Source organism: Pinus tabuliformis, chromosome 6 (assembly GCF_031772625.1).
Source record: "Pinus tabuliformis cultivar Carrire ecotype Pingquan chromosome 6, CPIR1, whole genome shotgun sequence".
Classification (NCBI taxonomy): Eukaryota; Viridiplantae; Streptophyta; class Pinopsida; order Pinales; family Pinaceae; genus Pinus; species Pinus tabuliformis.
The window spans coordinates 1,100,066,331-1,100,079,849 of record NC_142292.1 but is presented as its reverse complement, the minus strand read 5'-3'; the positions used below and the strand labels follow the sequence as shown (position 1 = coordinate 1,100,079,849).

The 13,519-nt window shown below is 32.9% G+C and overlaps 1 protein-coding gene across 2 annotated transcripts in view; it reads left to right on the top strand.

The window, feature by feature from the left end:
* Positions 1-5,932: 5,932 nt before the first annotated feature.
* LOC149262759 (MADS-box transcription factor 6-like) overlaps positions 5,933-13,519 on the top strand; it is a 405,681-nt gene continuing 398,094 nt past the window's right edge. Inside the window, exon 1 of one of the 2 annotated variants that reach the window (XM_089425165.1) lies at positions 5,933-6,288. In XM_089425165.1, the coding sequence (XP_089281291.1) occupies positions 6,107-6,288 (182 nt within the window). In that variant the 5' untranslated portion in view covers positions 5,933-6,106. The remainder of the gene's footprint in view (positions 6,289-13,519) is intronic. The other variant, XM_089425162.1, reaches the window with a different exon arrangement.

Here is a 13,519-nt window from a genome sequence, read left to right as displayed (position 1 = left end):
CATGGTAAAGCCACTGACATAGTAACCCCCGAGTCAGACTGTGGGTTGTGGTAAAGCCAAGTTTGTGTTGCTTCGGTGGGCCTAGGAATCCTTGCCGGTGAATGGCGAGATATATGGAAAAGCCAAGAGGTATATTGCTCTTTGTTGGGCCTAGTAATTCCGGGATGGGATATCCGGTAAATCCTGAAAGTGGGCCTTGGTTTAGGGCCTAGTGATTTGATTTGGATTGCGGTAAAGCCTCATAGACTGGCGTCTCGGTTTAGGGTCTAGTGATCCCTGGATCAGACTGTGGATTGCTGTAAATCTTGAGAGACTAGGAGACAGGAAAATTCCTCACGGTGTAGGTGGATAAATCTGGTGGAATCCATGCTTGTTTAGCCTAGTGATCAGGTGGAGATCATGGTAAATCATGCTATTACATGTTTATTGTATTGGCCTAGTGATCCAGGATGGATTATGGTAAAGCCTAGTTTCTATTGATGAGGGTGAGGTGGTTTAACCTCGAGATGCCCTGGTTGGTTCTTTGGTTTGACTCCCACATTCATGCTTGGAATATGGCACGGGGGTGAATGGCTGAAGAGAGATTTGGATCAACCATTCTATGGTCGGGTGGAACGTGGTAGTCTCATCTCGGGTTTGGATTTTGCATCATTAATGAAAGTTTAATTCTCCTTGTATTTCTATGAGTATTATACTGATTTATATGTGGATCATATGGCTGTGATTTCATTGGTATTTCTGCTGCTATTATGTTGGTTATGTATGTGTTTTATGTTAGTGGTTATATATGGCTCTCATCATGTTTTTACTTGTAAATGAATGGACAATGCATCTATGACCTAATATATGATAATGCAACAAATGATACAAGGGAACAATGGTCCTTAGCGATTATTAGATAAGTATGAGATCCCTACTCTTAAATCTGTTATTTACACCTATAGATTACATATTTGTGATATGTTTGACAAAATGCTTGTCATGGATTGTAAGGGTCTGGTTAACAACTTGTTCAACTATTTGCTTTTACATCATTGTTTCCTTGTTATTTTACTGTTCTGGAAATGCCACTCCATTCTGGGCAGTGACCTGGGCTTTCGGCCTGAAACGGTGGCTTAAATCGCAGGGACGCTAGCATAGAACTAGACAAAATAGTTCTTGGATGCTAGCATGCCTATAGCATGAGAGCGTCCAGAGCCTCCTAGACTCTGGTAGGCCTATAGCATGAGAGCGTATAAAAGGTCAAGTGGTCAAAAACTTCAGTGGGACCCAGGGGCAAGCTGCATGAAGTGTTGGAATGGTTCTCAGAGGTCCTTTAGCTAACGTGGAAGGTTTGTATGGTGTGTTTTCGTCAATTCCATTTCCTTAAGGTCACATAGGAGGTTGAAATTAATCATAGTAGTCTCTCGTCGCATGCTTACCCCGGTTGGCCAATTACTTGGGTAGATGTGGGAGGAGGGTGTTACAATTTTTGTAGGTCTCTAACCCAATCCAAAAGCTATGGAAACTTGGGTGGTTGAGCTTACAGGTCTCCAACCTAAAGTTTTTACATTCTCTAGCCTAGTCCCCTAAGATTAAAGGACAAGTAACATCTTTTGCTTCTGGGTAAGACTATTTTATTTTTCTTTATTTGAATAAATAAAAGTAGAATCTGACCTTTTGCTTTGGTCCATATTTTATGGGATCCATGGGAATGTATCTATTTCCATGCTTCCTATACTTCAAACTAAAAATTGAAATCACAGTAACCTTGTTGTGGATTAGTTTGCTTCCTCTCCTTTTAATTTGTTCGGATGATTTCACTCTTAGAGATATCATAAATAAATTGGGTTGATTCATTAACCAAATAGAACCAAAAGAAAATATGTTTTCCTATGTAAGAATATGTGGGAAGGTGGATTTGGAGAAGGTCTCAAAGGCTTTGTAATCAATATAGATGGGGAAAGCCATCTTTTGGCACTAGATTATGAACATGTTCCATTCAAGTGGAATATTTGTCATCTTTAAGGACATTTTGCCAAAAGTTGTCCAAAAACCCATGAGGAGCAGCCTCCATCAAAGCAATAATTAAGAAAAGAACTTGACTTCAAGATGGTCCCAAGTAGGCATGAAAGGGACGCCTTAGTCAAAGCACTCCAAGAGGGTTTGCCCACTTCAAGAAATAATAAATTTGAATTTCTTAGGGATTAGATGGTTTAGTAATCCTAAAAGACATAGAGAAAGAAGTTGAAAAGGAATAGAACTGAAGAATATAACCTGAAATTGAATAAGGATATCTTGATAATGTATTGAGGATATAAAGACTAATGCTCTAGTAGAAGAAAAGGAAGGAGAGATTGAGAAAGAAGATGTATAGGAATTAGTGAAAGTAGAATTGAAGCAAATGAAATAAACGAGGAAGAAGGGGAATGAAGTCAAGAAGAAGAAAAAGAACTGAAATCAATACTGAATGTTCTCTCTAAATCTTGTAAGCCAATATTTTGAAGAATACTCCAAATTCCTATCCTCCTCTTGCAAAGGGAAAGATATCTAATGGAAGATTGAATACGTTATGAGGTAGAAATGGATATCCTTTTTGGGTGTTACTCAATTTTGAACTTTTTATGTGCTTCAAGGGGGATTAGAACTAGCTATCCATAACTATGCTCTATTTTAGTACTCTATTTGGAAATCAATTTGTAAAATTCTATCTCTATATTTAATAATTTAACATAAAAAACCTCTCAATTATTTGAAGAGTGGAGAAAAAATTTAAAGATATACAAGATCCCAATAAATACTATTTATATGCTGTTATAGCTTTTGAAAATAAAATATTTTCCACTTAAAAAACAAATCAATTAATTTAATGTTTCAAAATTATTATATATATATATATATATATATAAAATACATATTTCAAAAATAAAATAAAATTATAATTTATATATATTCAATAGTGGATGATTGACCATAAGATTGTGATAAACTCATAACCCTATGTGATTCAACTTACTCTCTCTCTATATAGAAAGTGTAAAACACGTGACATGTTGACGTATGTCTCATATTTATTGGTAGTAATGTAACACAATATGAATTATATATTATATGATATTAAGGGACCTTGGTGGAGGGTAAAACGGTCCGGTGAAAAGTGAATGGAGTAGAACGGGAGTGGATATGGATCATACTTCTTACCGCGGGAAAGGATTATTATCATTTACCTAATCCACAAGAAAGGGTTATCATTTCCCCATTTCACAAGAAAGGCGGTAGACACGCGGATAAGAAATAAGAATTAGACATAGAGATAACAAATGTTTTACAGAGTGAGTCTTAATTATTTCGTAACCAAAGTGTAGTTGCACCATTCACATATTAAGGAAAGTGGTATACAAAGGGATCAGAAATAGGAATTAGACAAAGATAACAAATATTTTACAGTGTCAATTATCTCATAACCTAGTTACACCATTCAAATCTCTCCCTTGTAGTTCACCCAATGCTACAGCTGCTGCAACTACCCATTATAGAGGGGTTTGTACTGAAGGAAGGTGCATTTAAGAGGGGTTTGTACTCAAGGAAGGTGCATTTGGAGAAATTGGTGTGATCACAATATCAATCTTAGGCCAGTATTGGTGGGCATCCATATCTAGATTGGAAATTATGAATTTGAAGCAAAGTTAACCGTTTGAATTTTTCTCCTCCAAATATTTGAGAATCAAGTAGCATCATTGCCTTTAAAAGGGTCCATTAAAGTGAATTTGGATTGTTAAAATTCATATATATGTACAGTATGGAAGGACCTGTCTATCCATATGAAATGAGTTCTAAATTTCATCTATGTCTGATTACCTTTCGTTTCAAGTGGGAAACATTGAGCCTTGCTTGCTATAGCATGCTCCCTTCAGAGGTTTAGTGGGTGGAGGACAATAGAACATTCCCTCCTAGCCACCTTCTTTCAACAGATGTAGTATATATTCTTTTGAGTGCAAAAATTAAATTATTCACCTCTTAGAAATTTTGACAACTACTTTATAGTGATGGCAGTGGGATTAATGTGATCATAATTATATTGCTCAATCTTTCAACTCAACGCTCCGATCACAATGTCCTAGAGGCGTCGCTGATGCTTTTGTTATTCGTGGTGGAGAAGAAAACGTCCGGATTTGATTAGCTCTAAACTTGGGTGTATAGTCTTCAAGTTGTTGGAGCATATGTGGTATGTCTATATGCAATTTTTAATCCATTTCAAGGACCCGTAACTAGTAGGCAAACTTGCTAGTGATTTCCTTGCCCTTTTCCCGGACTCGTTACATTTCTTCCATGCCTTGGTGAAACCGTTGTATCTAATTCCAGGTGAATCATCCCTCAACTTTCACAAATGTAAAATGAATAAAGTTACGAAGGGGACAAGGGGAATCTATAATGAATAGAGTTAACGAAAAAATATAGTTGCTAAGTTTCGAATTTACAGAAGGAAGAATTAACATGAAATGAATAGAGAGAGAGGGAGCACAATGATAAAGAAGAGGGAATCTAGAGCATTTAACGAGGCAATCATAGTTGGATTGGTGAACACGACGATAGCCTTAGGCCTTGGTCATAGTTCTGTAGCCTGGGATTCCAAAATCAATGAATCCATGTGGAATTCACGTAGATTTGTTGCCACACCTTTGCTCCAAACATTTAATCATCTTCCACATTGCTCTTCAATGTTTTTTTTTTTTCAGAGAAAACATTGCTCTTCAATGTTACCTCACCTCTGAATGAACATATGATTATTGCAGGTGTGTTCCCTCTTCTTGAATGTTGGTAATGCAAGATGGAATATAATATATATTTTCAGAGGGATTGATTATTCACATGTTGTGTGTGTCTTAGGCTCGTAAACTTGCCATCTAAGATGAATCACTTGCCATCTTATTATCACTGATTGATTTTGTTGTGGACACGCCTTTGGTTTGGCAGTTGGCCACTTGCTAACCGGGAGTATTGTACAGAAACTGTAGGACTATTGTACAGGAACCGAATATTTTTACGGAGGCTTGACTAACAAATCGTTTATTAATATAGGTGTAAGTTTTATTGTACAGGAACTGAATATTTGGTGTAAGTTTTAAGAAGCTGAAGATTTCAAATCAGTCCTAATCCTTTAAAAACTCAGCTTTTGCAAACATGTAACAGTCTCTGAGTATTATTATGCGTCATGGATGTAGCATTTCCACTGCCTTGTTTGTAACTCAAACTAAACCAGAATTTTTTTTCCTAGTATTCTTAAACCGAGTGGAGTTGAGTTGAAGATTTTATGAAGTGAGAGGAGGTATATATATGTATATTTAGTTAGAGTCCAAAGAATCGAGGCGAAAGGCATGTGATGGAGGAAAGCAACGTTAGTCTCTCTGCAAATTGTCCCTCCACATTCCAACTAAATCAATCCCGACCCGCATGAGCATCGATCGAATCATTTGGGTCATGCATCCTATGCATGCTCATCGATAACGATGATGTATGGGCATGTGGCGCTCATCAATGATGATAGATGGGCATGGGGCCCCACATGATGTGGACAGTGGCAACAATAGTACACTAGTTGTAAAAGGGTAACCTGTAGTTGGCTTGGTTTACTTTATATGGAATGAAAGAGGTACGAAACAAAGTATATCAAACGTTGACTCAATGAGTACGCCGATCGACGCGTGTTTTTAATTTTTTAATGTTCCAAGGCCGGGCAGGCCCACTTCAATCAACGCAATGCCACGCCAAAATTCACCAATATTTATGTCATGTTTTAACTAATAAATTACCCAGCGGAAAACTGGTCGCAGCGTAAAGCGTTCATGGGCCACGGGCGGGTAACTCTTGAAATATGTATACAAATTTATTTATATGAAAAAAATATTATGCTGATGATATACGCACGTTCTCTCTCTAGGTTTCTTTTTCTTGCTTTCTTTCTGGTCCACATAAACTACCTACTCTTATAATGTGCGTGTCATTGAGGTAGATTAGATTCGACTCCCTGACCCTGGGAGGAGGAAGAAGAAGAAGAACAGGAGGAAGCGAAAATTTCTTAATAGTAACTAGAGAATAGCAGCGGGTGAAGAAGCAGAGGGATCTTGCAATGGGGCGGGGTCGGGTTCAGCTGAGGCGAATCGAAAACAAAATAAATCGACAAGTCACGTTTTCGAAGCGCCGGAACGGACTGCTGAAGAAGGCGTACGAGCTATCAGTGCTGTGCGATGCCGAAGTGGCGCTAATAATTTTCTCTACCAGAGGAAAGCTTTACGAGTTTGCCAGTTCCAGGTATTTTTCCTCTCTTTGCACTGTTAGCAGATCTTATAGATACACAAATGTGCGTAATGTCATTTTTCAATTGTGCCCTTGAAATGTATTTTCTGGATTCGTCCTTGTGCACATTTACGCTTGAGCTGCACTTAGATTTGATTGTAAATATGCTAAATAGAGAGATAGATCATTCCTTTAAAGTGTCTCCTTAAAACCTGAAAAATAAAATCGTGAAAACTTATTTTCGGCAGTCGCATGTTCTTTTTTTTTCCCCTAATCTCCTCAAGATTCGATTGCATTCGTTTCAAGATTTGAAAGCGTACTCCGCGGTTGCGTTTGACATAAGCCAGAGAGACCAGGAAGGTTAATTGAACGATTAAAGGTTATTAAGGGAGGACGTACCCCTCTTAAGCGAAAAATTAATTTCGGCCAGCTCAATCAGAGCCTGGCTGTACTGTTTGCGATCAGTCGAGTCGTAACATCCGAACGCCAAACAAGAAGTGACTGTCAGGCAGACTGGTCCAGCTGCTAGTGTTGCGCTGTCATATTTTAAAGCGCCATTCGTACTCTCCGAGGTTACAACTGATTGGAGGGTGTGTGGAGGCGATTAACTTCATTTCCTTTCCCACTACCTCATAGTTTTCATGATCTCTGCGTCGTCACGTGCTTCGTACGAGACTACATACGATCTCTCTTTCACTTTACTTCTGTAACTGCCTCGTTCTTTAAAACCCTAATGTTTGTGACGTAATGGCCAGAGACTGGTTTCAGTCCAATTGTTATCAGTTTTATAAATATGTATATTAAAATTTGACAACTTCATTGGACTACAGAACATCAACCTAGTTTTCACGAAGAAAATAATTTTGTCCGAGATAGGGGAACCTCGTATGGGCTGAATGTTACTAGTTATTGAAGCTATTAAAATGACAGGTTTCTCATTTTGTGATACATTCTTTAGAGCAAATTCTGCTAGGAAGCTCGACGAATGTAAAAGTATACTCAGGTGCTGCCGAGAAAGACTCTGGGTATACCAAAGAGTAAAGTAGCTATGCTTCTCTTCTTGATTGGAAGTTGCCTTATATCCTCTACTAAAATGGAGAGTCGGAAGGCCTTATGGATCCGTAAATCGTAGCCAAATTTCTCCTACGCATTAGATACCAAGTAACAACGTCCATTGGCAGCCTCTTCTCTGCACATGAGTTCCTCTAGTATTTTACAATGACAAGGAGCAGCAGTGAAAGAAGAATAAGAGATGAAACACCAGGCAAGACAAAAAGAAATTAAACTTCAGGCACAGCAGTTCGCAGTTTAAGAAGCTAAAAGCACATATTTTTCAATACACCGTCTTCATTTCCTGTTATCTATCTCCGTAGGGAGCAGTATCCAGTTCGTTATCTTTCTTTCTTCTTGGCCTTTTTCCAAAATACTGCCCATACAATTACAACTATTTCCGTGATTTTTTTCCTTTGCGTTCGTAAAAGGAACCTATTGATGATAAATCTACTTCCTGTTCATGCTAGAATTCAGGTTTAACCAATAGAGGGAAACTATACCACGTTTGGGTGTCATGTGGAAGTGGCAGTTAAATATACATATTGATGATATATCTACTTCCTGTTCATGCTAGAATTGAAGTTTAACTAATAGAGGGAAACTATACCATGTGTAGGTGTCATGAATGAAGTGAAAGTGGCTGTTAAAAATATATGGGTGTCATGAATGAAGTGGAAGTGGCAAAAGATAAATATATATATATATATAAAAGTGAGAGAGACAGGAACGTTAATCAGATAGCTCTCATAGAAAGCATTGAAAGGAGACAGTAAAATGAAACGTAAGGAATGATACAAAAAGGGAAGAGAAGCTGAGAATATTGTTCATTGTGATTGACCTAATTATGTCATTCACTTCCCTTTGCTTCAGTAGCGACGAGTACATTAAACGCCGATGCCATAGGTTCTCAAATAGACCTGTGCATTAGTACATCAATCTTCCTGTTGTAAATCCTAAAGTGGGTTCTATAAATCTTCCCTTTGTTAATCCCAAAATCACGGGTTCTAAACTACACCTATTCACCAACACATTAATCACGGGTTCTCAAGTACGCCTATCCACCAGCACACTAGTCGTCTATTTGTAAATCCTAAAGCCATGAGTTCTAATGATCCTCTATTCTTAAAGTTGCTTCCAATCCAAAGTTGTTCCAAAGTCAAGGGTCCTAAAGTACACCTATTTACCAACACATTAATGTTCCATTTGTAAATGCTAAAGCCATGAGTTCTAATGATCTTTCTTTCTTAAAGTTACTTCTAACCCAAAGCGGTTGTTCGAAGCATACCTTTGATGATGGTGGTAGATTTGAGTGATATTTTAAAAATTAGATTTACGTTTCACAAATTTTGTATTTTTAAAATAATATATAGAGAAAGAAGACAGAAATATGTCCAATATATTACAGCATTTGTGATAAGTCCGAGTGTTATTTTTAAGTCAATTTATATTTTAGATTTCAAGTTTGAGCGTTATTTAAAAAATAAATTTATATTCTAAAATTTGTATATTTTAAAAATGTAAAAAAATATAATAATGAAAATATATATTGAATAAAATATTAGAAATACATTTTTTAAAAAATAAAATAAAAATATATTAAACAATATGTTATTATTATAAAAAAAAAATTAAAAATGTGTTACAAAATATATTATTGTTATAAAAAATAGAAATATGATCCAGAATTATTATTAAAAATATATTATTAATTAAAAATTAAAATTCCTGAACATAAAACAGAAATATGTTACAGAATATGTTATTGTGATAAAAAAATGAAAAGAAAAATATGTTACAGAATATATTGTTGTTATAAAAAATAGAAACATGATCCAGAATTGTTATTAAAAATATATTATTAACACAATTTTTATTTACAAATTTATATAGATAAATCACTTTTATAAGATTCATGGATTTTATAATAATTTTTGTAAATTTTATATTGAAATGAATTAATTTATATTATAAATAATATATTCAGAAATTTAAATTTTAAAATTGTTATATAATAAAATATTATTATCATTATTATTATACAAAAACTTTTTTTTAGCAATTCACATATTTATATAAATTTTTAAAATCGCTATTCAAAAAATGTTAAAATATGCTGCAAAACATATTATTATTGTAAAAATCCCTGTATCATTAATGTGATGTTTATAAGTTATATAATAATTATTGAAGAAAGTAATTTTGAGAATATCATTTTAAAATTTATATTATTATATTTAAAAAATTAATTTTTTAAATTATTATTAAACAGAGTAGAAATATGATACAAATATATTATTCAGTGATAAGAGATGTTTTATAATCCAGATAAATGTGTCATTTAAGAAAGCAAGTTTATATTCTTATATTTAAAATTTTAATTTTTAAAATTATTATAAAACAGAAAAACAGAGTAGAAATATGATGCAAAATATATTATTCAGCTATAAAAAGCAGGTTCTAGATAAATGTGCAAGTTTATAATTTTTTGTGGATTTTATTAAAAAACCTGCTGTGTTCTATAATCCAGATAAATGTGTAAGTTTATAATTTGTGTGGATTTTCTAAAAAAACCTGTTGTCAGTTGTAGTAGTAACAAAATAACATTTTAAATAAAGTAAATTTATATTGTAGTTGATATATTTAAATGTTTAATTTCTAAACTTGTTATGGAATAGAAAAACAAAATAAAAATATGATGAAAAATATATTATTGCATGTAAACTTGTTAAATTTGTGAAACTCATGATTTTAAAACAGTCTTTTTAGATAATTGTGAATTTTAAAACAATAATTTTAAAAATATTATTAAAAAATACAGAACATAAAAATTCTTTTTACAATACAATCAAATGTGATGTAAGTTTTGTAATAACCCTGTTAATGATGGTAATTTTGAGAATGATTTTCTAAATTAAGTAAATTTATATTATAGTTGGTATATATAGAAGTTCAATTTCAAAAGCACTATCAAACAGAAAGACAGAATAAGAATATGATGCAAGACAATTACAAGAAAAAAAATATGTTGTTTCTATATTATCACTTTTGTAAGGTTCATAGTCTCTATAATAAAGTTATTGGTGATGATAATTTTGTCAAAGTAATTTCAGTTTTTCAAAGTGTTGTAAAACAGGGCATAGATGTGATGCAGAATTAACTTCAAGGGTTAGCTCAAGTAGTCATGAGCCAAAAACTAGATCTCTTTCTTAAAGGTGGGCGTTGAGAAAGTGGGGCTTTGACTCATAGTCTCTAGAAGGGTTAGCTCAACCAACCATGAGCTAGAAGTGAGATCCGTACTATGAAGACAGAGTAGGAATATGATGCAAGACAAATACAAGAAAAAAAACACCTTCTTTGTTATCACTTTTGTAAGGTTCATTATCTCTATAATTGAGTTATTTATGGTGATAATTTTGTCATTTCAAAGTAAGTTCATATTATAGTAAGTAAATATTTATAAGATCAGATTTTGAAAGTGTAGTAAAACAGGGCATATAATTGATCCAGAATAGACTTCAAGGGTTAGTTCAAGGAGCCATGAGCCAAAAACTAGATCTCTCCCCTTAAGTTGAGAGTTGAGAAAGTGGGAGTTTCACTTATAGTCTGTATAAGGGTTAGCTCAACCAACCATGAGTTAGAAGTGAGTTCTTTCCTTTGAAGACCACTTTACAAGGACAGAGTAGGAATAAGATGCAAGATAATTATAAGAAAAAAACACGTTGTTTCTATATTTTCACTTTTGTAAGGTTCATAGTATCTATAATAGAGTTATTGATGGTGGTAATTTTGTCATTTCAAAGTAAGTAGGTTTATATTAGAGTGAGTAAATATTTAGAAGTTCAGTTTTTAAAATTGTTGTAAAACTGTGCATGATGTGATGCACAATAAACTTAGTGGGTTAGCTCAAGGAGCCATGAGCCAAAAAAATAGATCTTTCTACTAAAGTTGAGAGTTCAGAAGGAGGGGGTTTGACTGATATTCTCTATAAGGGTTAGCTCAACCAACCATGAGCTATAAGTGAGATCTTTCCTATGAAGATAGGGAAGTGAGGGTTTGACTTATGTTGTTATGATAAATGCTGTTTTTGTAGTATCACTTATGTAAAGTTCATGGTCTCTATATTAGAGTTATTTATCAAATATTATTTCAAAATAAGTTATATTATAGTTGGTATGTTTAAATTCTAGAAATGACTTAAGACAGGATATAAATGTGATTTAGAATAAACTCCATGGATTAGCTCAAGCAATCATGAGCCAAAAGTGAGATCTCTACCCTAAGTCTAGATTTGAAAAGCTGGGGGTTTGGCTAATGGTCTCTCTAAGGATTAATTCAATCACTCATGAGCTAGATGTGAGAGCTGTGCGCTGAGTGTTTGACTCATGGCATTATGATCTAAAATGTTTTTAAGGTATCACTTTTGTAGGGTCATGGTCTCTATAATAAAGTTATTGATGGTAGTTTTACAAATGTCATTCCAAAACAAGTTTGTTTCTATTATAGTTGGTATATATATAGAAGTTCAATTTCTAGAAATGTTGTAAAATAGAGCGTAGATGTAATGCATAATCAATCCTGGCTCATGTAACCATGAGCCTGAAGTAAGATCTCTCCCTTAAAGTTGGGGAGGTGAGGGTTTCATGTACATATTCTTTATATAACTATAAACTCAAGTAACCATGAACTGCAAGTCGGATGTCTCCCCTAAAGTTGGGGAGGTGAAGGTTTGAGTTATGGTATTGCGATAACATGTATTTTCCCTATTATCACTTTTGTAAGGCTCATGATCTCTATTAGATTTTTTTTTATTGTAGTAATTTTGCAAATATCATTTCAAAACAAGTAACTTCATATTACAGTTGGTATATATCTAGAAGTTCAATATTATAGTATATATCTAGAAGTTCAATATTATAGTTGATATTCTAAAAATATTGTAAAACAGAACATGAATGTGATGTAGGGTAAACCCAAAGGGTTAGCTCAAGCAACTATGAGCTAGAAGTGAGATCTCTCCCCTAGGGTTGGGGAGATGAGGGTTCAGCTTTCTTGATATCCTTAATTCACCCTATTTATCACACATGGATCATGGAGAAGTACTTGGAAGGTTTTTTGTGAGATTTTCTTTAGGAAAAAATAGTTTTTATGGTGAAATTTTAATATAAAATATATTATTGAAACTCTATAAATACTTAAGATTAAAATATTTTAACAATTTATTACACTTTTTAATATATTGATTAATTATCCTTTATAAATATTAGTAATTACTGGAATACATATTAAATATAGTATATAGAACATCTATTGACATTGAATAAATCTATATATCCTTATTCTAAAATCTTCTTTCTCTAATTATATCTTATCAATTTAATTATCAAACATTAAATTACTTTTATGATATTGAATTTTACTTTCATCATATTGCATGGTAAAGTAGAAACTTATATACCTTTTTGTTAATTATCTATGTTATTCTATGAGATTTAGACAACCCCAGGTTTATATTAAGCATAAATAGCCAATTCTAGTTTAGTACCCTGTGTAGGACAGTGGAGTCTCAAAGCCAAGCAAGTCTCCCTGTTGCACACCAAATAAGATATTTTTCAAATAAATATTTTAATTATTTTATTTAAATCTCATTAATCTCAGCTTTTTGTTTAAATCTTATTTAAGATAACTTAAAACACTACAATACTTTACATTTACAATTTTATTATATTATATAAACGTACTAATATTTTCATCAACAACAACAAATTAAATATTAAATTAAGATAATATATTAATTTTATTCCATTTTATCATATTAAATAATACAGTAAGTATATATATATTCTAATCAAAATAATATTATATTATGCTTCTGCTTTTTTTCCAATTTTTATTTTTAATTATCATATTTTTTAAGCATTCTCATTTTATATTTTTTTTATTACATTATTTTGTAAATTTATATAACACATTTATAATTTTTATTAAAAAAATATTTATTTAGTTATAATTATTTTTACACTTAAATTATATAATTTTAAAACATTTTTCTTAATATTTTTTTTTAATATATAAATAAAATTCTAAAATATTCCAACAAATAATGTCGTAATGTTACTCACTCCAGCTTTATCACATTTTAATGAAGGAATTGGAATTTTATTTCATAATATATTATATAATTTCAATAATATTT